The 24,944-nt window shown below is 47.5% G+C and overlaps 1 protein-coding gene across 5 annotated transcripts in view; it reads right to left on the bottom strand.

Annotated features, from left to right (window-relative positions):
- INPP4B (inositol polyphosphate-4-phosphatase type II B) overlaps positions 1 to 24,944 on the bottom strand; it is a 3,177,224-nt gene that overhangs the window by 567,402 nt on the left and 2,584,878 nt on the right. For all 5 annotated transcript variants that reach the window (XM_069631181.1, XM_069631178.1, XM_069631177.1 and 2 more), the window contains one exon: positions 17,180 to 17,318. In XM_069631181.1, coding sequence (XP_069487282.1) covers positions 17,180 to 17,318 — 139 coding nt within the window. The remainder of the gene's footprint in view (positions 1 to 17,179; positions 17,319 to 24,944) is intronic.

Genomic DNA, 24,944 nt, shown 5'->3' with positions numbered 1-24,944 from the left:
CGCTAGCAGCTAACAACACTAAACTCACGATGCAAACCATTATCCTAGGTGACTTCAACCTTGGTTACAATGGCCCTAATGACACAGCTGCCACCTCCCTAACCACTGCCTTAGCTGAACAAGGCTTCACACAAGTAAGCATCCTACCCATCCACGAGAAGGGCAGGACACTTGACTGGGTAGCAGACCTCAATTGCAACATTACCCTCAATGACTCCACACCACTTATATGCTCTGACAATCATCTGGTATCTCTAGAACCTAGTGTTAATAACCCAGAACTGATAAAGCCTCCAGCTGTACCAGCTTGTCTCACTAGAAACAAACAGAATATTACAGCTGAAGCCATAGCAACCCTGGTCATCCCCACTCTCAATGCATTACCTGACACTAATGACCTTAACCTACTGGTTGACACCTACAATGATTCCATGACTGAAGCTATTGACACCATTGCCCCACTCAAACTATGCAAAGGTAAATCCAGAGCACATCTGAACTCCTGGTTTACCCCTGAACTTAAATCACTTCGCACAGAAAAAAGAAAACTTGAAACACTCTGGAACTCGTTTCCTTCCCTTGAAAACAAAACTAACCTAACTGAGACTACTGCCACTTACAAAAGTGAGATCATCCAAACCAAAAAAGAAACCTACAATGACCGAATCAATCAAGCAGGATCTAATACTAAGGAACTATTCACTATCCTTAGAGAGTTAGAAAACCCTAACCCCACTTTAGATACTAGCACCAACGATAAACCTTGGTGCACCAGTATTCAAAATGCGCTTTAACAAAATCTTGGGGCTCCAGACTAAAATAGCTGACAAGCGACACCAACTGTCTTCAGCCAATCCAATTAGTCCCACGCCACCCTCCACTATATACCTTAACTCAGGCTTCAAATTCAACAAAGTACCCATACCTGAAGTACAAAGATTATAGCATCACTAAAACCATCAAATTGCAAAGGTGACAGCTGTCCAGCGCAGATCATAAAAGATGCGGCCAGAGACTTGGCCCCATTTATTACCAAACTAATAAACTCCTCATTCGCCAACAACTCAGTCCCAAGCAACCTAAAACAATCTTGGGTTCTCCCATTACTCAAGAAACAAACACTCAACCCGGCTATTCCCACTATCTATAGGCCGATTACTACAGTCCCTCTTTTACTGAAAATTCTAGATAGAGTAGCCTACTTGCAAATTCAAGACTATCTAGAGTCCAATAAACTACTAGGGACACGTCAATCTGGCTTTAGACCGCAAAATAGAACAGAAACGGCCCTTGTTGACCTCAAAAGCCAGATCGATGACCTAAAAGACAAAAGCAAAGTTGCCATTCTACTCCTACTAGACCTATCGGCAGCCTTTGACCTGGTTGACCATAACATACTATGTGACCACCTGTCATCGGCAGCTAATTTGTCTAACTCGGCTGTCACGTGGATTCACTCTTTCCTTGACAATAGGACCATGTGCGTCTTCTCACCCACAGCAGCGGCAGACCCAATCCCTATCACATGTGGAGTCCCACAAGGCTCATGCGTTTCGCCCACTTTGTACAATATCTTTACAAAGCCCATATTCGATAAACTGGACTGTCTGACTGTCACCTACACTAATTACACAGATGACACCCAGATACTCCACTATCTGGTACCTATGACACTGACGTCTGTCGGATTAACGAAGTCTACACCATCATTCAGGCATGGATGGCCACACATGGCCTCCGCCTGAATGACGACAAGACTGAGTTGCTCCTAGTCCTCTCACCTAATAACCTACTAAAACTCAGCCCCAAATACACCAGCAACCTCATAGATGGGAATAACATAACCATAGCTAAGGTTGTAAAAACCCTTGGGTTTTACCTCGATGCCAATTGCAATCTTACTAAACAAGTTAACATGACTGCCTCAGCCACGGCCTACACAGGCAAGCTGATCAGGGCCTGCAGACCACTACTGTCCTCCAACAGCTGCCTCACACTGTCCAGAGCACTCATACAGTCCAAGCTGGATTACTGCAACGGCTTATAACTAGGTGCCAATAAATCGATAACCAATAAACTGCAGATTCTGCAAAATAATGCGCTCAGGGTGGTATTAAACATACCTAAAAGAGAGCACATCTTGAAAATTAGAAAACACTGTACTTAAAAACACTCTGCCTTACCCACAAAGCTTTGAACCATCGGGCCCCACCCTATCTTACTGACAAATTCACCCAAAAGCTGTCAGCCAGAACTACCAGATCCAGCAACACCTCCTGTCTTGTAGTGCCCAGATACAACCTCAAAAGGGCTGGCGGAACTAGTTTCCCGGTTCTTGCCGCCCAATTATGGAACACACTTCCACAGCACATCAAATCCACCCAATCAATCAAAGAATTCAGAAGTCTTGTCATCTCATGGCTACTTAACAAAAACTAACCCTAAATCTCAACAGGGTGTCTCCAGTAAATCATTTGCATCTCGCACTGATCACTTGCCTGCTGTAAACACCTATGTTTCTGTATCTCTGTATATCTGCACACATATGTATTATGTATCCTATATTCACCTGTAACTTGCAACCTAAACCTAAACATCAACATTGTGTTTTGTCTCCAGTAGATCACTTGCATCTTGCACTGATCACTTGCCTACTGTGCATACCTTTATTTCTCTGTATATCTGTGCATATTTTTATTTTTATTATGTTTTCCTCTGCTCACCTGTAACTGTAACCCGTTAAGCGCCCAGATACCCCTGGGTTAGGCGCGCTATATAAATAAAATAAACAAACAATCCATCCCACGTTGTTAATCCTTATTTTGGACAATGCATTTAACTTTTAAACAAATATACAGCCAAAATCTGCAAGGAACAGATTAAATAGAATGGGTGCAAGAGCGCACCCCTGTTTGACTCCCTTTCTTTTAGGAATCTCTACAGACATCGGACCTAGATTGCTCAACCTGACTGTGGCAGTATTATTTTCGTAAATCATCTTACATGCATATAATAGATGTTCAGGCATACCCATTTTTTCCAATTTGGCCCAGAGTTTGGGTCTGTCAACCATATCAAATGCGGACAAAAAGTCCACAAACAAAAGGTATTACTGCAGCTCACCTCTACACTTGGTTTGTCCAAGATGGGTACTTATGTTATTTTGCACTTATATAGCGCCTTATATACCATTGGTATGGTCTGAAGGCGCTGGTAGGTTGAACGCCCTTGGGAACCGAAGTTCAGGTCAGTAGAGAGAGTGGGGAGATTCAACTGCACGTGTGCGCACCAGTTATGTGTGCAGCTGGTGTGGTATTCGTGTAATAGCTGCTTCTTAGCGGTAGGTGTGGTGGTTGAGATCAGGGGTATGTGTTCGTTCTGGCAGGATTTATCTGACTGTGGCTGTGTTAGTGCCTGAGGAGTACGCCTGGCTGGGGGGTGTGTAACCAGCTGTGTTTACTTAGAATGATGGGGAGTGAGCGGGAGATGTTGGTATGAGAAAAGTTATACCGAATGGTGTCATAGTATCTCTGTGTTCTAGTTGAGTGGTGGTGTAAAGAAGAGAGTAAGCGTGGGGTGTGATATGATGGGTTAGGAACAAGTTACTTACCTGTAACTGTTGTTCTCCAGCATGGGTCTGGCATGGATTCACATGCTCATGAATATTCCCCGTCGTCAGGCTGGGAATCCTCGGTAAAGAAAAAACCAGTATCAGTTTCGTTTCTGATCTGTCTTTCGTCGTAATAACCAATCACTGGTCTCTGCGTCATACTGAACACAGCCAATGACTGCCCTCTACCTAAGCACCGCCTCTGGCAGCCATCTTCAGATTTGGAAGCACGTGAAGTGGCAGTATGACCAAGTGAAGAGCCGCAGAGGGGTAGGCGGGAGGGTTCGCATGTGAATCCATGCCAGACCCATGCTGGAGAACAACAGTTACAGGTAAGTAACTTGTTCCTTCTCCAGCATGGGGTCTGGCATGGATTCACATGCTCATGAATAAAGAATACATAGCAGTACACACATGCACAACCACGGGAGGTGGCAAAGGCTCAACATTAAGCATCACATCAACTCAACATTAAGCATCTTACCTCCTCACCAGGCTCACCTCAGGCGAACAGGTTGCGCAGCACTGCTTGGCCGACCCTGGACTCCTCCCTGGAATCCCGGTCGACGCAGTAGAATTTCGTGAAGGTGTGCGTCGACCTCCACGTAGCAGCCCTGCATATGTCCAGCAGGGGCACACCAGATAGGAACGCCGTGGTAGCTGCGATCGCTCTGGTGGAATGGGCTCTCGGACGGCCAGGCAGCGGTCGGTTTGCCAACCGGTGACAGCACATGATACAGCCGGAGAGCCATCTGGAGATGGAAGCCTTCGAGAGAGCCTTCCCCTGATTGACAGGTCCAAAGTTCACAAAGAGTTGTGACGTCTTCCGAAAACCCTTCGTGCGGTCCACGTAGAACTTCAGCGCTCTAGCTACATCCAGCGAGTGCAAAGTCCTCTCAGCCGGCGGCGAAGGCGACGGGAAGAACACAGGTAACACCAAGGGTTCGTTGAGATGGAAGTCCGACGGTACCTTGGGCATGAAGGAGGGGTGCGTCCTGAGCACTACCCTCGTGTCGTGGAAAGTCAAGTACGGGGCCTTGCAGGAAAGGGCCTGGATCTCTCCCACTCGTCGTGCGGAGGTGATGGCCACAAGAAAAGCTGTTTTCCACGATAGAAACTTCAACGGGGCCGAGTGCAGAGGCTCGAACGGAGGTCCCATGAGCTTGGTCAGCACCACGTTGAGCTCCCACGCCGGGGCCGGAGCCTTCACCGGCGGGAACGATCTGAACAGTCCCTTCATGAACTCTTTCACCAGACGATGAGACCACAAGGACGTCCGGCCCGTGGTTCTGGTGTATCGGGAGATCGCAGCAAGATGAATCTTGATGGACGCATGTGCCAGACCAGCTTTGGCCAGCGTCAGCAGGTACGGCAGTACTTGGGGAGCCGTAATCCGTAGAGGGTTAATCTTCTGTGCGTGGCACCAGACAGAGAACCTCTTCCATTTGTGTCCATAGCATTTAAGAGTCGAGGACGCCCTGGCCTTTGCAAGAACCTCTCTGCAATCGGCCGGTATGTCGTATCCTCCAAACTCTAGTGCTGCAGGAGCCAGGCCTGCAAGTTCAGCGACTTCGGGTCGTGGTGGAGGATGGCGCCTCCTTCCCTGGAGAGTAGATCCGCGTCCGCCGGCAGCTTGATCGGCGGGGACGCTGACAAGTCCAGAAGGTCCGGGAACCATATCTGCCTCGGCCACGCAGGTGCGACGAGGATCATCCTGCACCGTGACCTCTTGAGCTGGTTGACGAGCCGGATTAGCAGAGGCAAGGGAGGGAACGCGTAGAGGAACAGGCCCTCCCAGGGGAACGAGAAAGCATCGCCCATGCTCCTCGTCTGGGGAAACCTGCTGGCGAACCTCCGGCACTTGGCGTTCGTCGCCGTCGCGAACAGGTCGATCTGGGGTGTGCCCCACCGTCGGAAGAGGCGATCCACCAGATCCTGCCGTAGTTCCCACTCGTGGCACGAGCGCAGCTCCCTGCTGAGTGAGTCGGCGATGGTGTTTTTTATCCCTGCCAGATGAAACGGCACCAGAAAAATCCCTTGGGCGACGGCCCAATGCCACAGGTCCTGCGCCTCCTTGGACAGCGCTGGGGACCTGGTTCCGCCCTGTTTCCTGATGTAAAACATGGTGGTGGTGTTGTCGGTGAAGATCCTCACCACCTTGCCCTTGAGGGACGGAAGGAAGGACCTGAGGGCCCAAAACACTGCACGGAGCTCCAGGACGTTGATATGTAGGGACTTCTCCGTCGGGAGCCAGAGTCCCCTTGCGTGCAGATTTTCGGTGTGCGCTCCCCACCCTTCCAGGGAGGCATCCGTGGTCACAGTCTCCTGGTGGGCTGGGGTCTGGAAGTCCATGCCCGCCGTCAGATGCGCGCGGGTGCCCCACCACCGTATCGCTCGTCGGAAACTCTCGTCGAGCTTGATCCTTTCCTCGAAGCTGCCCGTCGTCTGGATCCAGCGCGCATCCAGGAATTCTTGCAACGGGCGCATCCGGAGCCTGCACATGGGAATGAGGTAGATGCAGGAAGACATCATCCCGAGGAGGGACTTGATGGACCTCACTTTGGCCGCGTCGGCCACCAACATCCGTTGCACCTTGTCCAAGATGGTCCTGGTCCTCTCCTCCGACGGGGAGGCCAGAAGGGACACTGTGTCAAGCCTCGCTCCCAGAAACAGTGCGACTTGCGCGGGCACCAGGTGGGATTTGGCGTAGTTCACGGAGAATCCCAGGTCCGTGAGGAGTTGGACGGTCCTTGCCGTGTGGACCACGGCGAGCTCCCTCGTCTTGGCGCGGATGAGCCAGTCGTCCAGGTAGGGGTAGACGTGGATCCCCTCGCGGCGCAGCTGCGCCGCCACCGGTGCAAGGCACTTGGTGAATACCCTGGGTGCCGACCGTAGTCCGAAGGGAAGGGCTTTGAACTGGTAATGACGCCCTTGGACCACGAATCTGAGGAATTTGCGGTGCCCCTTTAGGATGGGAATGTGGAAGTAGGCATCCTCCAAATCCACTGACGATAGGAAGTCTCCTTCCTCCAGCTGACCCAGGACGTGCTGGAGGGTGACCATCCGGAACTTCTGCGCCTTGATGAACTTGTTCAGACGTCGCAGGTCCAGGATGGGGCGCCATCCTCCCGTCTTCTTCTTCACGAGGAAGTATCTCGAGTAGACTCCGGAGCCCCGAAGCCTCTTTGGGACGAGTTCGATGGCGCCCTTTCTGAGCATCGCCTTTACCTCCAGGAGAAGTTGAGGGACGTGAAGTTCTTTCCTGGCCACGGGGGGGACGCGCGGGCACCTTCTTTGAAACTCGAGCGCGTGGCCCCGGGCCAGGGCGTCCAGCACCCAACGGTCGGTGGAGATGGACTCCCACACGCTGACGAAGCCCGCCAGCCGGCCTCCCACCGGGGTGCTTCGGTGGGGGCCCGACCCCAAGGCCGGTTCAATCCTGCTTGGACGCGGCCTTGCCGCCTTGACCTCCTTGGCGACGACGGCGGGGTCCGCTAGACTTGCCTCGTCCTCTGTAGGCCTCTTGCGACGACGAGCGGGCCGCTTGACGGTAGGAAGCGAAACCGCCGCCGGAACCTTTGGAGGCGCCCTTGCCTCCGCCGCTCCGAAAGGACTCCAAGGGCCCGGGCCGTCTCAGTATCCGCCTTGATGGCCTGAAGGGAATCGTCCACTGTCTTCCCAAACAGGTTGTTCCCGTCGAAGGGCATGTCCAGGACTCTGGTCTGGACGTCCTGCCGGAAGTCCGTAGCTTTGAGCCATCCACGACGTCGAAGGCAAACACCGTTGCCCAGCTGGCGGAATCCAGTGTCGGCGATGTCCGTCGCCACGGTGATGGCGTGGTCCGAGGCCACCTCACCTTCCTGCAGGATCTCAAGGGCCTCCGCCCTCTTGTCGTCCGGCAGAAAATCCAGCAGAGGAGCCATCTTGTACCAGAGCTCCCTGTCGTAGCGGGCCACGATAGCCAAGGCGTTGGCCGCTTTAATCGTCGTCGCTGCCGACGAGATGACTCTACGCCCCATAGTATCCAATTTCTTTCCCTCGCCGTCCGGCGGGGAAGTCGATGTGGAGGCCGCACCCCCCCCCGCTTTCTTCCTGGCTGCCGCGGAGACGACGGAGTCCGGGGTAGGCTGCGCCCGGAGGCATAGGGGGGCCGTGTCCGGGACCCGGTACTTTTTCTCGTACCGGTCTCTTCTAGCTGGCGTCGTGGAAGGGTTCTTGAGGAGGGAAAGGCCCTCATCCCAAATGTCGTCCAACAGAGGCACTGCGAGGACCGTCTTCCTCTTGGCCTCGCGCCGCTGATAAAGGAAGCCTTCCTTTTTCTTCTCCTCAGGGCAGAGTTGGAAAAGCTCGGAAGCCCTGGAGATCATGGAGTGGAAAGATCCGATCTCGTCGGGCGGAGAGGCCCTGGTGGGAGGCGACGACGGAAAATCCTCGTCGTATGCCTCGTCGTCCGTACCCGTCGCTGCCGTGTCAGTCCCCGTATCATCCCCTCGGGTGGACGGGGAGGAGGGCTGGAAGGGGCGCGACGGTTGAAAAGGAGGTGGTGGATGGATCCTTCTTTTCTTGGTAGGGGGAACACCAGAAGGTCCCGGTTCTGGATCCCCCGACGGGAGAGGTTCCTCCGTCGGTAACGGTAGCCTCGTCCTTATCTCGGAGCATAAGGACTGTATGGCCAACAAAATGGCCGCCGAGTTGTCTTGCGGCGCTGGCAGAGGGGAATCCGACGGGCGAGCAGGGGCCCCGTCGGTATCCTCGACGATGTCGTCGTCGTCACCTGCGTCGGGGTCCATTCCGACGGGCTGGCCTTCTTCCACGCCTAGGCCGTGGCTTAAGACCTCGATCAGTTCCTCTTCTGAGGTTGAGGCCGACTCTACGACGACGCCCTGCCCCCCCTTCTTCTTCCCCACGGAGGGTTTCACGGGGGTCCTATCGATGGGCACAAAGGAAGACTCCCTCCGAGGAGGCAGGGAGATTCTGGGCCCTGAGGTCGCCACCACTGGTGCAGCCACCACAGGCTGAGCCAGGGCCGCCGCGACCGTTTCGATAGAGGGCTTGGTCGGATGGATCAAGGCCTTCACCACCTTAGGTGCGCTCACCGCCTTATCCTTGAGGGAGGGGGCACTGCCACGCTCCTCCTCTGCCTTAGAGCTCGACCGGGGCCTCTCCAGGAGCTTCGCCGGGTGCTCGGCCTTCCTCTTACCCGACCCAGAGCGTTGGCTCGTGGTTGATGGTGCCGGGGAGGGTGCGCCCTGCCTGGCGCCCGCAGAGCCCGACCGTTCGGCGCTCCCGGTGCCAGCGGACTCGCGGTGCTTGGCCTTATGTTGGGCCCCCGTCGCCGGGGCGCCCTCAAAGGTCTTAGAAGACCGCTCGGATTTCTTCTTCTTCTCGCCAGACGGGCTCTTACCCTCCAGCCAGTTGGCGAGACGTTGATGGCGGTCCTTCATGGTCCGTTCCGACATGTTGCCGCAAAACGCACAGTCCTTCTCCACGTGCGTCTTGTCCTCATGAAGGCAGTAAAGGCAGAAAGAGTGTTCGTCCTCCTTGAAGACGTTCTGCAGCTGGCATCCAGGGCAGACCCTGAACAGCTTTCCGGGCGTCAATAGTACATTGTGGTCAATCTCTCGTAAGGGGCACTCTGTAGAGTGTATATCATTGGAAACAAGTATAGCCAGACCACCAAATGGTCTTCCTTTTCCACCCCTATTGGCGTACCTTAAGTGTGAAGTATAACCATCGAATTGGGCTGAGCCTAACAGCCATGCTTCCTGCAGAAATATAATTTCTGCTTTGTTAAATAGACTGTATGACACGTTTTGGCCAAATAGGTGTTTGTGACCTCTGGTATTCCATGAGATGAAGTTTACATCACCTCATTTGTGGGTAATTATTGGAGGTAGAAAAGAACAAAGCCATTCAGAGTGCGATTTTACAGTGGCGTCACTTGTAGCAGCAGGGTCAGTTCTTACATGCTGGTTTTCATTAGCAGACTTCTTCCTGTCCCACTTATTTACTTTGTTCTCAGTGCAATTGCAGTCAAGTTCATAGCCATGTCTTTAAGTATTTAAGTCCGGAGCAGTATTCGTAATTAGAGACACCACTTCTTCAGCTATACAGTGGACGTCTGTTACAAAATTCGGACACTGTTCAACAAAATTAAAGTCACTGCTTTTAATTTTCCTCAGTGGCTGATGATGGTTAAGGATCTCCAAGAGATTGCTTCTGTTTATGGGCTTTTTCTTTCTATTAGTTGTATTCGAGATGGTGAACATTTTCAGTGGTAATTGATGCTTCTTTTCAGCTAAGCCTTTATCCTTTTCCTTGAGTATAAAAGGTTTCTTAGTAGGGACAGGCTCAACACCTATCTTCCTCACATCTCAAATGTTTCCATTATCAAAGGATTCAATTGATATTGCACTGCTTTCCAATGTAGAATTCGTACAATCCGTAGAACTAACACAAGATTAATCTTCTGTGACTTGAGGTGCAGGGTTGGCTTTAGAGCCAATAAACCAAACACATATTTATTTCTTGCTCATTTGAAAAAGCATTGGGCATTAGAAATTTGTTTAGAATTGTTTTTTTCCTTTACTTCATCTCTTGAAAGAGGTTTGAACGTAATACAAGCCTTTAAATTGGTTTCCTTCGCCGTTGCCTTTTTGTAAACTGGCAATCCTCATCATCTTCGTCTTCATTCCCCATCAAGACCTCCACTTTGGTAGATTCCAAATTCTCTGGGACACTACCAACTTGAGTAGGTTTAGGTAATACAGCAGTGTCTGAAATCTGCCTTTCAGCGCTCATACATGTTACTTTTGGAACAGGTAGATTCGGTCTTACTATCTCGGCCAATAACGTAGCGTTTTTCTGGACTTGACAGGAGATATTGTGCAATAGTTTTAATAAGATTTTTAATGCAAAACTCGTAGCGACATTATGTGCTTCCAGATCTTTGAATTTCTTGCTATACATACTTTCAGCGCCCCCCTGATTTTTCAAAGACATAATATGATGTAGGCACTCCATGGCCATGGTTGGGGTCCCGTCTGCCAGCCCCGTTAGGCAGGGTGAATATGATAAGCACTCTAATGCAGGAATATTAGGATTTAAAAAGGTGTCATTTGTAACAGTCCCCTATGTATCAGGGATCGTGTTGATGCAAGTGCTAGCCTTAGAAAGCGTTGCTCCTTCAATGTTAATTATTTGGCCCTCCAGACTATAACATATTTAAAAGGGAATTGTTGCTGTCAAATTCAGCCTTTGTGCAGGCTACTTCGTTAACAAAAGCGGCATTAGCATCAGGTTCCTCGTTAGCCCTTGCAATTGGTGGTTGTAGAGGCATTTCAGCTGTAATGGCACCTGCTTCTCGGGGCCTTTTTTTTGTTATCTCTTAATTTGATTCTCAGCTTCATCTTACTCAGTGACTGCTCTGTATTGTGCCGGGATAAATAATCCCCGACACAGGCACTGTTAATAACTTTACAGGCAGCTCAAGGATACAATCTGCAGTCACCACCTGTAATTTAGATTATTACAGCACCGAGTATACCTTCAGTAGTAAGCACAATCGTGCTGAGTTCCAGAATTGTAGGCACCAATAGCCATAGTTAAGCTCACACTCCACCGGCAGAGCTCAGTTTTTAAACTGTGCCTCCAATCGTTCGCAAAGTGTGCACGCAGATGAAGGATAAAATGTTGCCAAGCCCGGTCACAGCCAGATATCAAAATGCCTAGGCTGAGAGAAAGCAACAATATGATAGAAAAGGTAGCACGAGTACTTCAGCACAGCGGCTCAAAGGCCCACCCAGCCCGCAGCTACCACCGTGCTTGCCATACAAACAACACAGTCTTGTAGATGGATTATACAAAGCAGTATTACCAGAGTTGTAACTTTAGATCAAGCACGCCATCAGATGTAGCAGTGCGCTTACCCAAAGAAAGTAGATGTTTCATACATTTCACATCACCGTCATACCGCGGACTGCAGACTGCAATCAGTTTGCAGTCACTTTGCGGTCCGCTTCACGGAGCCCGTGAGATTAGAAGGTGCAGGGGGCCGAGCCTCTGGATAGTTCCACAACGGACAGCAAACAATTTCCAGGATAAACACAGAACTGCCAGCAGGTCTGCAGACTGCAATCACTTTGCAGTCACTTCGCACTTATAAATATATATGTAAATATACAAGAACAGGTGCACCAAAGCAAGAGGCAAAATATATAAACTTATTTTCAAGTACAAAGATCTTATATTAATCAGATATATTTCATTTGGTGGATCTCAAACTAATTTGTGGGTTCAAATCACAGATATTGACAGCCTAGTGAACTACTGACCTCTAAGTAATGAAACGATCCTTTAAGGCAATTTTAACCTGTTGACTTGAATCCTTAGTGAGATTTTCAGGTTCTGTCCAAAATGCTGATAGACCCAACATGATAGCTGCATCCCTAGCATGCATACCCCACTTAAAACTGCCCACATTCCCCGTCGAGAGTACATCTTTAAATTCATCTTTGTATGGTATTAAAGTCAGTGTGGACCAAATTTGGGTCTAGTACAACAGTGTTTTCATGCTGGCCTTGCCCACTCTAATAACTGGTACCCAGTGCAAATGATAAATCTTTATAATAATGTGCTTTGGTACCTTTCCCCTAGTGATTTTGGAAAAGAGATGGAACCCAACAGTGTCAGCTGACCGTATCTTTTGTTATGCAAAAAAGAAACACTGCAACAATTTTTCACCTGTACATGATACAAAACCCTCAGACAGCGGAATCTGAAAACATGTCTGAACAGTCACTGAGTCAGCTGCTGAATCTCTTTGTAGAAGCTGATACAATGTGTATTTCTTTTTACTGTTGCATAATTAGATTTTCTATCTGAAATATGTTTCTGATGATGCTTTTATGACTTTGTGTCGAATAAAGATATTTATGATGATGATGATGACTAATGTGGTGAAGTAATGAATAGGTGCCTGTCATAGGTAGGCATGTTAAGCATGTAGGCATTTTAGGTAGCCCAAGCATTTTTTAAACATACATTTTCAACCCTGGCCACTTCGTCACTGGATTTCTGGCCCCACAATTCTGAGCCACACCTTGCTCATTAAACACCTACAAATCTATTATCCATTGAGCATCCAAATTTGACTCCATCTAGCCATTGATGGGTAGCACTTCCCTTTATCTGAGCCCCAGTCCCCTGTATTGTTAAATCTGATACCTAAATATTCAAGGTAATCTACCTATTCTAACCAAAAAAGAGTGGTTGTCAACCTGTCCCTCAGCTCAAGGGGATCTGTTAGATTTGTGTTAGATATTTGATGAGGCTGCCTGCAAGTGAGACTAAGCCCACAACCAGGAGCTTACGTTAATTGAAATAGAGGTTTGTCTCATTGAAATGTACTCTCCTCTTATTCCTCTAAAATAAGTAAGTAGGACAGCCTTTGTAAAGAGGTATACAGATCATATCATTCAAAACCAAATTAATTAATAAAGTATAGGTGTGTTGATCCAATCCAATACATTTTCAAATTGGTGTGTTTGCATCAAAGGTGGGTAAATCCTTTACATATGCTGTCAAATAACAAGTTCAACCAAATTGTGACAAATGACAAATTCAACTGAATTGTGCCAACTGTGTGGCCAACTGTTTCACCCTTTCTCTGGCTTTCTCAAGGCTTACAAACGAGTGTCTTTTAAATATTAGCTCTAATGACAAAGTATCATTTTTACAGTGACAGCATTTTAGTCTCTTATCACCAGATTACTGCAAATATTAACAGGAAAAATCTGTGCGTAACAATTCAAAGTCAAAAATTGTAGAAAATCGTGGTTGCTCTCAGATATTGCAAGTTGCATCAAGGTCAGTTCTTGCTTCTGTATAAACCACAGATTTAAACTGCATCTTCTTAACTTCCTTACTGCATGTTCCTTTGCTGTGTCTCACATGATTTCGCCTAACTTTTCAGTCTTGGGTCCTATTCCTTTCACAAACTATATACGATCTCTTGAAACGGTCCCATACTTTTGTGCGGCCAACGGGGATCAGGTAGGACATCTCGGGAGAATGCGGAACAAAACCCCTCACCCTCCACCTATTTCCTTTACCTCCTCTCAGTCCATGAGCCCCACCTAATCTTCCCTCAATTCCATACCACACACTTGCATGTATATATGTGAGAGTGAATACCCTACAGTTAATGAGACAAAATTGAGTATGGATGACTTAATGAAGTTCTCCTTGACAGGTACTGAGATGAGAAGGAGGTGTGGAAAAATGAAGAGTCCTCCTAAGAACTTGAATGAGCATTCTAGCTGTCATCGCATATTCAACATAAAGAGAGAGGAAGGACTTGCCTTTGTGTCAGACCCTCCCAGGAGGATCCGCAACTCTGGAAGTCATTCAACATGGAAGAGAGAGGCTGCTGGTGACCGGGATGTGTATGAAGGAGCCATGGCGTCCCTATGCAGTCCGCCGTGCCTGGGCAGACCAAGACATCAGAGAAGCATTTGACCGACGGAGAAGACCTGGCAGAGTCCCAGAAGGTACATGGGATGTCGGGACTGATAAAAGGGGCAAGAGAAACATCAAACCTGGGGTCCAGAACCCAGATATACCAAAAGAGAATATCTTAAGCAATTGTCCATATGATATTAGCCTAGCACGTTTGTAATACTGTTGGTATGCAAGCCACTGTTGAATCATGTTACAATATTGTGTAAAAATGATGCACGATAATTAGACTTATGCTCAAATTAATTAAAATGCTTGATTGAATCAAGACAAATAACGTTTCACCTAAAAATCTCAAGTTCCTTGAACAAGATACTAATATGTAATGAATTGAATTTGCATAAAGACATTTTGAATTAACCACTGGTATGGTATATCTCCTCTTGTGGATCATATGATAGTACCTGGCAGGAGAGTTAACTAGGTATATCAGGAACAGCATAGAGGAGAAAACAGGGTTGAGGCGCTGCAACCCGAGGAACAGATCCTCCCTAGACATCTTCTAAATGGCAATACCTGGGTCTGCCCACACAAAGCCCTAAAGTAACCTGGGTCTGGGATCCGCACCAACAACTTTATATATGAGAAAGGCCAGGGGAAGGGAGAAATTCTCCCTGGCATTGTGAACTGTGATAAAAAGCATGAGAAAAGCCAGGGGAAGGGTGACATTCTCCCTGGCATTGTGAACTGTGATAAAAAGCATGAGAAAAGCCAGGGGGAGGCAGGCAGTCCGTCCCTCCCTCCCCGCTCCCTCCCCCCAGCATTGTGAACTGTAATAGAAAGCCTGAGAAAGGCCAGGGGAAGGGGGAAATTCTCCCTGGCATTGTGAACTATGCTAAAAAGCTTGAGAAAGGACATGGGAAGGGACAAATTCCCCCTGATATTGTGAACTGTGGAAGTAAAGCCAAGAAAGGCCAGGGGAAGGGGGTCATTCCACGTGGTGTTGTGAACTGTGGAAGTAAAGCCAAGAAAGGCCAGGGGAAGGGGGTAATCCCCCCTGGTGATGTGAACTGTGAAAGTAAAAGTCAAGCGAGTGTGAGAACAAAGCCAGGGAAGGCTAAGAGAGGGAAGTGATTCCCCTGGCATTGTAAAATCATGAAACCAAGTGAAATGAGAGTCCAGGGGTAGGAAGTCATTCCCCCAGTCTTTGCATGGGGAAAAACACTGAGAACCAGACATCAGGAGAAGGGAGTCATTTGCCTGGTTATTACAGGGAGGATCAAACCACTGATCCAGGGGAAGGGAGGCAACCAACAATCCTTTGTTTTGATGTATTCTAGTCAGAGGAAGTGAGTCATTCCCCCTGGTGAGAGACTTGCAAACAGAATTTTGCCATCCATCCCAGGGGGAGGTTGTCATTTGCCTGGACCAAGAACATTGGTACACTTTAGTTTAGTTATTAGTGTAAGGGACAGAGATGGGGATGTTTGACATAGGACGGTCAACTCTTTTTAGTTGCAACAACATCCTGACAGATCCATTAGAACCTTTAGTTGAGGCAGGGAAACACCTCATAGATATAGGGAAAGGTAGGGGTTCTATTTATTTTGATCTTAAATGAACATCTAGAGCAATCACTATGCCACCTGTGTGTCAATCTCCTCATTCTGTACCCTTACAGTACCCAATATACCGTATTCTACTAGCACAGCCACGTGGAAGTACTCTGTCCTCTTGAAGAAAGAGACACCCCATCAGGTGGGGGCAAAGGGGTGACTAAAGTGGAGGCAAAGGACTAACAGTAGCTGCAATGAGGACTACGCAACAGGTGACTGAGACCTGAGGTCAGTTTCGCCTGCATTTGCCCCTGCATAAGACTACCCATGCTATGACACTAACTCAAAGCAGGGAAGTTTATCTAATGAAAGGAGGTACTCTGTACAGTGTCTGCCAGTTTATCTGATGAGGGAGAGATCTGCTATGCCCTTCTGTTCATCTATAGGTAAGTGTTACTCTCTGCCGCCGAATCCCATAGCCAATCTTTGAGGTACACTTCTAGCTTTACAACCCATAAGAGAACACCTATAAAAAGAACTCTTAAGGGAGGGATGGCATTGTGTGAGAGGGAAATCACACATATTTAAATATTATGTCATCCACCAAAAGCTAAACTAACATGTATTAGACTAAACTAGAGAAGGATTTGTTTGTTGCAAGGGAAGATTGGCATAGATGTCCACAGAGTTGTGCCCTATACATTTGAGTTTCTCAGAGTGGAGACTAAAAGGAATACATGTTAGAAGGTCAATGTATGGGATACGGTGTAACTGGAGGAGTGAGTGGAATAAAAGGAGTCTTTGCAGAGGTCTTAGCAGTGATTATAGACCTGGATAGCAGGAATTTATCCTAATAAATGCTCTTTCCTATGACAAAATCAGTCCTACAAATTAGGTAGGATAGCTCAGGGAAATGCGTTTTTCTTGGAGGCAAGACAACACAGGTTCAAATCCCATGCTTAGACACTGGTCTCCGGTATTAAGCGCATTATAAAAGATTACATATTCATTTAAACAGAGACGGGCCTCTTGAAATCCCCAGTAGGAGAGGATAGAAAGAAAGGTGGTGGACAATCTATTGAAGATGTGCATGCAGGTGAAAGAGTTGCACAAAGTGAGAGGCTTTTTTTCTATAGAATTCACATCTAAATTATTCATGCGCAGAGAGGTACAGTGTATGATACACAAAGTCCACCACAGGGCAGCAGAATCTACTGATCCAGACTATGCCAAAAATAATTGAGCATCCGTGTGTGAAGGCATCTTTAGAAATGGAGGTAACTGGAGCATAGCACATCGGTCAAGTTGTCTGTTTTATTAAAGCAACATCATAAAAACAAAACATTGAGCGTTACACTTCAATGACATTACCTTGATGGCACACTAGTAGTGATTACAAACTTTGGAAAGTGCGTTACTTGCAACGAGGTTGATGTTTGCATTGCTCCATACTCAGAAATGTTATCAAAGCCATGCCTTACAAGTCTAAGTTTAGTCTATACCCTTTTCATATCTTTAATTTACTGAGTCACAAATAGAGATGGGAAGATCTTACCACTTGTGTGAGATGCGATGAGATCTGCTGGTGAAGGGTCCGTTTCACCTTCCCGTTGGCTGGCATCCTGTTCCAGAAGCTTGTCTACCATTGCGATGACGCAGTTTAAACTCTTCCCCACGTTTGCCCACACCCTGTCCTGGAAGGAATATTAGTTTCAATAAATCCATGACATCACTTGCTTTGTTTTTTTCATTTTACCAAAATACATTGTAATAGATTTGTTTTAATTTTCCGAGAATTCGTTATCTAGTAAAGAAAAAAGATCAGACATGGGAATGTCTCAGGGTACAAATGTAAAGTGTCTACTTTTATGCCATGGAATGCTAAATGAAATTTAAAATTCTTAATGTTTTTATTAAGTCAATGCCCAATGCAGACATTGTTTCAATTCTCTGGTTTTGGTCCACTTGAGGTCAAAATATTGGTAACAGGAAAGGGAAAAGAGCAGAAGGGATGTTGAGAAACAAGATATTTTGCCAGTTCAACTGACAATGCTTGTGGCATGCTTTGGCTGAAATCCAATTTGTTATTTTGTGCATGATTTTGCCATGTCAACCAATGACAGCACAAATGACAATATTTGATTCAATAAAAGTAATGATAATACTTGATGTTTTATATAGTGCTGTATACTGGAAACTCCAGTTTAATAGTGCTTAGTAACAGCTGTTACTCATTTTCATCGTTATTGTCCACACTTGTAGTGCTGATTTTATGACCTGGGCAGGATTGAGGTGTGAGTCGAGTCGAGGTGTATCAAACCCTTGTTCAAGCGATAGCTCAACTTTTTTGGAGACACACAGGCTAACTTCTCCGCCCCATCTGGGGTGAGTGAGCAAGGTGCTTATGTGTGTGCACATTCATAGCTTGTGCAGCGCATTGATTGGACAGGTTGATATTTAGCTGTGCATTATTCCTACTCTTCCTTAACTAAACATTTAAGGACCTGTTCAGTAATCACCAGATCCACAACACTGCTAAAACCGACACACGGCAAAGGGCTGAGTACGACGTAGTATGTGAATGTATTCATTATAGAAGATAGCAATGTTCAGGATGTGGAACTGCATAGCAAAGCATCATGAAACCCATACACACCACACATTTAGTAGAGGCAGTAATAGCTTTACAGTGAAGGGGAACAGCCAGTGTTTATTGCAGATGCTTCTTAGAGCTGAGCACCCCTACCAGCCAGGTATCAAGGCTCAGTGCCAGGTACATTCAGATAGATGCATTGCCATTTTCATTTTAATGGCTCTGCTCAGGATGTCTGCTGATTCCTTTTACGACAGAGCCGTCGAAGCCAAGGTGAAAGCTTCAGGCGACCTGCTATTGCAACAATGTAGTAATCCACATCCGAGGAGGTGGGGGCGGGGGGAGAGGAATAGAGTGAAGAAGTGGTTGTGGGAGGGAGAAAGGGGAGCAAGAGAGAGGGATCAAAACAGGGAAGATAGCAAGAGGAAAAGAGGGAGGGGAAAGAAAGCATTTATGGAGGGTGAGATCTATCTCACAGCCTAGCGTGATATTGAACCACTCGATGCAAAACCTGCCTAAACAGCCACCCACCCTTCCACATGAGGGCCTATTCACCCGCCCACCCAACCCCATGCCTACCTAGTTCCATGAACCAACAAACCCCCTCATGCTGTCTAACCAATGACTGCCCAGCCACCCTACCTATGCCTGCTTAACTCCACAGCACCCCTACCTGATTACCCCACACCTGCCTGATCACCCAATCTTCCCCACATTGACCAATCCACCAACCTGACACAAGGCTTGCCTACTCACCTATCCAAGCTAGGCCTGAACAAGGGAAGAAGCTGTAAAGGACAGTGGTGGGCAATACCCTAAAGTTTACACTGAGGAACAGATAAATGTAGCTTCCCTAGTGCTTCACAGCAGCCTTCCCACCACTTTGATGCCTCTGGGTCCTGGCTCTATGCCCCAAAGCCATGCTCTCACTTTCCACCTCAATAGGTCCCTTGCCTAAGGTCACCTCTCCTGCACCTTTTGTCTTCTGTAAAGCTCTCTCTCCTCTTGTGCCTCTTCGATGCTTTGCCACATGGTCTTACATGCACCCTTCCCAGACTGACGCGTCTTAACATTCGTCTTAGCTCCTTCCTTTTTACTCTTTCCACCTTCTGCCTTAATTTAATTTTCAACCTTCTCACTAAGGCAGCTTCTACGATCCTCCTTAACCCACACTTGTCTATCAACCTTATATACCTCTTCCAACGTGTTCCTTCCTATTCTCGCCTTCTTTCTCTTCAATACCTACTCCGACCCACCTAGTACCAGCTTGGTTCTCCTCCAAGATAATCCGTCTAACCTCCTCCTTAATGACCATCCTTATCAGTTTCTTCCAGCCACCTTCTTAATACACTTTCCACCTCTCTGAAGTTCTCTCCAGCCATTCTCTTAGTTATCTCTCTACCATACCCCCTTGCCTCAAGCATTTTGCTCGCCCTTTTCTTTGCCTTTTCTCCCATATACAATCTGAACCTCTCACTCAGCAATTCTTCCACCCCACACTTTCCTCACAATGCTTGGTGCCCCATCCAGACTATCATATGTGTGAGGGTTTGCCACTGTGAACCCTTATTGCTCTAATGAGGGGTTTGGTGTGGAGGACATTGGAGATGTGCTTCACCTTTTGCTAATGGGAGATGCCCCTCTGTGTGATGGAGCAATACATTTTCTGGCCATCCGCCATCTTAGTTCTCTTGTCTGTGGATTGGAGCATGGGGATGGACCACGCTCCTGAAACGGCATCCCTGCTGTGTGGAATGGTGTTGACTCAGTTTCACGCCTGCTTACACTATAGTTCCATCAACCATACCTATACGCCCTGACCCACCAGGTAACAGAATTACTACCACTTTTTTAATGCTACGCCAGATTCAGAATGAGGCCCGCGTTCACTTACATAAACCCTACATAGCCCGCAATTATTACTTTTAAAGTTCTGAACATGTCTGCAAGTTAGTGTTTGCAGGCACATACCATTACATCTGTAAACCACGGAGAACAGGTGTCATTTTACTAGGTATATTACTAATGTTGTGTGTCTGCAAACACTTACTTGCAGACATGCTTAAAATGTACTGGTTACGTGTGGCCCAAGAATGTACTACATTCTTGCCGAAGGCAATACAGGTGGCAGCTGTGTGGGGTATAAATGCCAGTAGCATAACATAACATTTAAATGTAAAATGCGATATACGCCACAACTATTTGCCCAAGACCATACCGCCACAGCTATGGTTCGGAGCATGGGGTCAGCTGGAAGGTCCTAAAAGTACTTCCTCAAGACTGACATGCCATGTCTCTATTTCACAGATTGTTGGTATATAGATGCATTGCACCTCTAAAGAAAGTCTACAATGGATATGTTTAATAATCACGTGATGCGTAACCGTCCTGACTATTCAAGCAATGTACATCATGGGTGGATTCAGATACACAAAATAATTTAGCATCTTGCAACTTGCTTGCACCCCACAAACATATCTAGTGAATTATACAGCAGTTCTGGCTGATTTTGTGCTGGGGACAGCAGAGAATAGCAACTATTGTCCCCATGAACAAAAAGTGTCACTGAGGTCATGACCACAAATGGTTACTGAAGATATATTTCACTTTGTATAAAAACGTGCCCAGCTAAGTAGAATTCCACAAGACCTTAGAGGTCCATCCGACCAGCTATACATATCATGATCTACAAGTTAAAAAACTCAGGCAACACAGAGCCCACACGTGTGCATGAACAAATGATGAGAATTATAATGCATATAGAACTCTGCACACACGTGGTGCTGAAATCAGCCATAAAGCAACAGATTGAAATGGCATGCATCTTAGATAGCTCATGTGGAAATATATTTTTCCAACTGAAGTTTGGTCCCTAAAAGAACAGAAATCAAGTATGTCTGTCAGTGGCATAACAGAAAATGCTGAGGGCCCCCTGCCTTCCTTGGCAACAAAAGCACGGGACACGCCACACTCCGTGCCAACCTGAATCACCACACACGCGCAATGCACATGATGCTGCTGCATGGGCAGGCCTCACGCTGCACTAAGTGAAAGATGCAAATATGTGTGTTAATCATAACTTTACGTCTCTTTCATCTAGTGTAGAAACAAGGGGGCTGTGACTTGCTCGTGAGTCCAGACACCTAAATGTCAACTCTGTGTGTGGACAGTAATATTATGCACAGTATTAGTACCATAAGAAAACACGATCATGCAGGCTGTGTCAGTGTATGCTGTGAGAAACCTGAGGGTATTCTCCAGAGTAGACATTGAGACGCCCTTATTCAGGTGGGAAGGGCTGGAGTTCTCAGATCCCGACCCTGGTGGTGGACGAGCGAGAGAGGATCACCTGGGTAGGGGAGCCCGGGGTTATGTTTGGGGGAATATCCAAGGTGAGATGCGGTATTACACCAGGGACACATTATTTAGCCCTGTGATTAAGAGTAAGGGATGATCAACATCCATTACATCTCTAGATATATCTGAAACTTCGCAGTTAGAATCATGTCTATTTTATGGAGACAACGGCCATGCTATAGAGATCTGCCCTGGAGCTATAGAAGAAGAGTTGGTGGCAGCTCAAGAAAGGGAAAGAAAGATAGAGAAAGAGAAAGAGAGGAGGGAACTCTTAAAACCATCACCTCCTCAAACCCTGAAGGACTAGACAAAGGCGGAAGGCCTATGCAATAATAATCTTTATAGCCTCGAGGGGAAGACTAACCAGAGTTATATGCTGGAAGGCTTGTAACAGCAACCTGGTTGTTCCACGAAGGAGTTTCTCAGTGAAACAACCCTGTCCAACCAGCATAGGGGAAGGGTAGACCTCGAGAATCCCTTATTTGGGTGGCCAGGGAAGGGCTGGCGCTCTCCGACCCCAACCCTGGGGGTGGACCAGCGAGGGAGGATCACCTGGGTAGGGGACCCCAGCATTATGTTTGGGGGAATATCCAAGGTGAGACCCGGTATTACTCCAGGGACGAAGGCGAGGAGCACGAAGTCCCAGAGACCTTTATGGGTTGTTCCACGTCTACCTCTCTTTCACCCAAAGAATTTTCCTTCCCCAAATCCGACGACCCCTTCATATTTGGCAAATCCTCTAGGAGCCCAAACCCTGTAATACTCAAAAACCACAACTCACAAAATCCCTGGTTTTCTGTTTCCTATCCGAACACTCTCAGTCTTTCTTCTCCATGTCCCTCCGATTATGGTTTGTCACACTCCCAGTCTATGTGGACCAAACACTACCGTTCCCACAATCCCCCCTGTTTAGTTTCTGACAATAATTCTGGTCATTCCCGTTTGTTCCACACCCCTTACAAATCCTGCCCTTCTGAATTTACCAAAACCCGTCATTCAAAGGTTATAATTTCGTACAACACTGTTTCCCCCTCCAACCCTGCAGGATATTTGGAAACTCTAAACAAAAACAAAAAAACCTTCTCCACTTTCTCCCGTCACGACAAACAACAGACTCACACTAAAGCCGTTTACCTGACATGTCCCAATCCAAGGGTCAGGGAAGGTCAGGCAATTAACCAGAATCACACACACCTGACGGCCCTTCTCTTTCCCCACAGGGATAAAAGGTGGAGAAAGAAAGCAGAATACGAGCAAGGCAGTCCGCACGACGTAAGAGCTAACTCAGCACGGCAGTTCAGGAGGAGAAGAAAGAAGGCACAGACTGAGGTGGTGACAAGGAGAGAAGTGGCCTTGCCCTTTCCAAGCCTGTTTCGTGAAACCTCTGCAAACAGAATCAACAATACCGCGAACAAAGGCCAGCGTGTGCTGCAGCAGATGTCTATGGTACGCGAGTCCCTCCTATGCTGATAACCAAACTGGGGAAGGACGTCGGTCTCAGTGTTACCAACCTTGACTCCAAGGATAAAGAAAGGCAAGCGGTTCATCACAGCCGGTGAGTCGAGGGGAGAATCGATAAGAAACCGAACTATGTTGAACAAAATATATCCAACTTCTAATTTGAACTTTGAGACGGTAAAGAGGGAGAAAACCAGTAACAGAGGAGGCCAGCAGCACCACATGGGTGCTTATGCAGCAATCTCTGGGCTATTACCTGATGGTAGAAAGACTACCGTAACTAGAAGGCCTTGGGACGAGGCAAAGAAAGGTCAAATTGGTCATACAGGGGTCTTGTCAAATCCTCTGTACCATCGAAAGTCTTTGACCAGCAGATGATTGAGAAAGTTAAGGGAAGTGAATCCCGCATGGTGAAGATTAATATATGAACTGTAATGTATTTTGTGAAGATTAGCAAGAGTGAGCCCGGCAGAGGGATGCTAATGAGAAGGGGCGAAGTCTAAAGTCCTGTGAGGATTGTCTTATAACCATCGGTGAGAGTGAACCCGGGAAAGGGAAACCGTTAACGAAAAAAGGGCAGTCAGATAGAGGGTGACACCGACAAACCTAGTGCAGAGTGAGAGAGGGTGACACAGACAACTAGTACAATGCAAGGGAGGGTGACACAGACAAACCTTGCACAGTGGGAGAGAGGGTGACAAAGACAGCCCTAGTGCAGTCAGAGAGAGGGTGACAGAGACAAACCTAGCACAGAGGGAAAGTGTGTGACACAGACAAACCTAGTGCAGAGGGAGAGGAGATGACAGAGCAAACAGTGCAAGAGAGGGTGACACAGATAAACCTCGCACGGTGGGAGAGAGGGTGACACAGACAAACCTAGTACAGAGGGACAGAGAGTGACACAGACAAACCTAGCGCGGAGAGAAAGCGCGTGACACAGACAAAACTAGTGCAGATGGAGAGGGGATGACAGAGCAAACCCAGTGGAGAGAGAGGGTGACATAGACAAACCTAGTGCAGAGATAGGGAGGGTGACTCAGACAAACCTAGTGTAGAGGGAGAGAGGTTGACGCAGACAAACCTAGTGCAATAGGAACGAGGGTGGCACACCTAGTGCATTGGAAGAGAGGGTGACACAGACAAACCTAGTGCAGAGTTAGAGAGGGTGACACAGACAAATCTAGTGTAATGGGAGTGAGGGTGACACAGACAAACCTAGTGCAAAGGGTGAGAAGGTGACGCAGACAAACTTGGTGCTTAGCAAGATAGGGTGTCATATAAAAACGTAGTGCAATCGGAAAGAGAGGTGTGCAGACAAACCTAGTGTAGAGGGAGCATGGATGACACAGACTAACCTCCTGTGGAGGGAGAGAAGGTGACAGACAAACCGGGTGCAGAAGTAGAGAGGGTGATGCAGACCAACTTAGTGTAGTGGAAAAGAAGGGGAACTGGGAGGATTTCAGCTCAGAGCAGTGAGAAGAAGAAACCTGGGAGTCAAAAAGAACGCATGAGGGAGAGGATGTAATTAGAGAAAGAGAGAGAGAAAGATGCGCGAGAGAGGTGGTAGGACATCAGCATGAGTAAATACGAAAGAATAGATATTTGTGGAGCCATCCTCTTGGCAGCAGAGAAACCCTTTTGTGAGCATCCTATAAGGGTCACTTGTCCTTTAATCCCTCTATCCTGAAGCACTTACTAAGAGAACGAAGTTAAAAGAGAAGGTGGTGCATGCATGTCCTGTGATGTTACCACACGACAGATGAGAAACAGTGTTTGGTACGATGCTGGGAGGGAATGCAAGTCGCACTGAATCTCTTGTCAAAATCATTTGGGCTAAGGACTTTATAGGTAATTAGCACCCTGGCGGGGAGTGCCAGCCAATAAGGTGGCTAGGAATCTGGCCTTGATCCTC

This window comes from Ambystoma mexicanum, chromosome 6q (genome assembly GCF_040938575.1).
Source record: "Ambystoma mexicanum isolate Mex_15411 chromosome 6q, UKY_AmexF1_1, whole genome shotgun sequence".
Classification (NCBI taxonomy): domain Eukaryota; kingdom Metazoa; phylum Chordata; class Amphibia; order Caudata; family Ambystomatidae; genus Ambystoma; species Ambystoma mexicanum.
The sequence above is the reverse complement of the archived record's forward strand: the minus strand, read 5'-3'. Positions and strand labels throughout refer to the sequence as shown.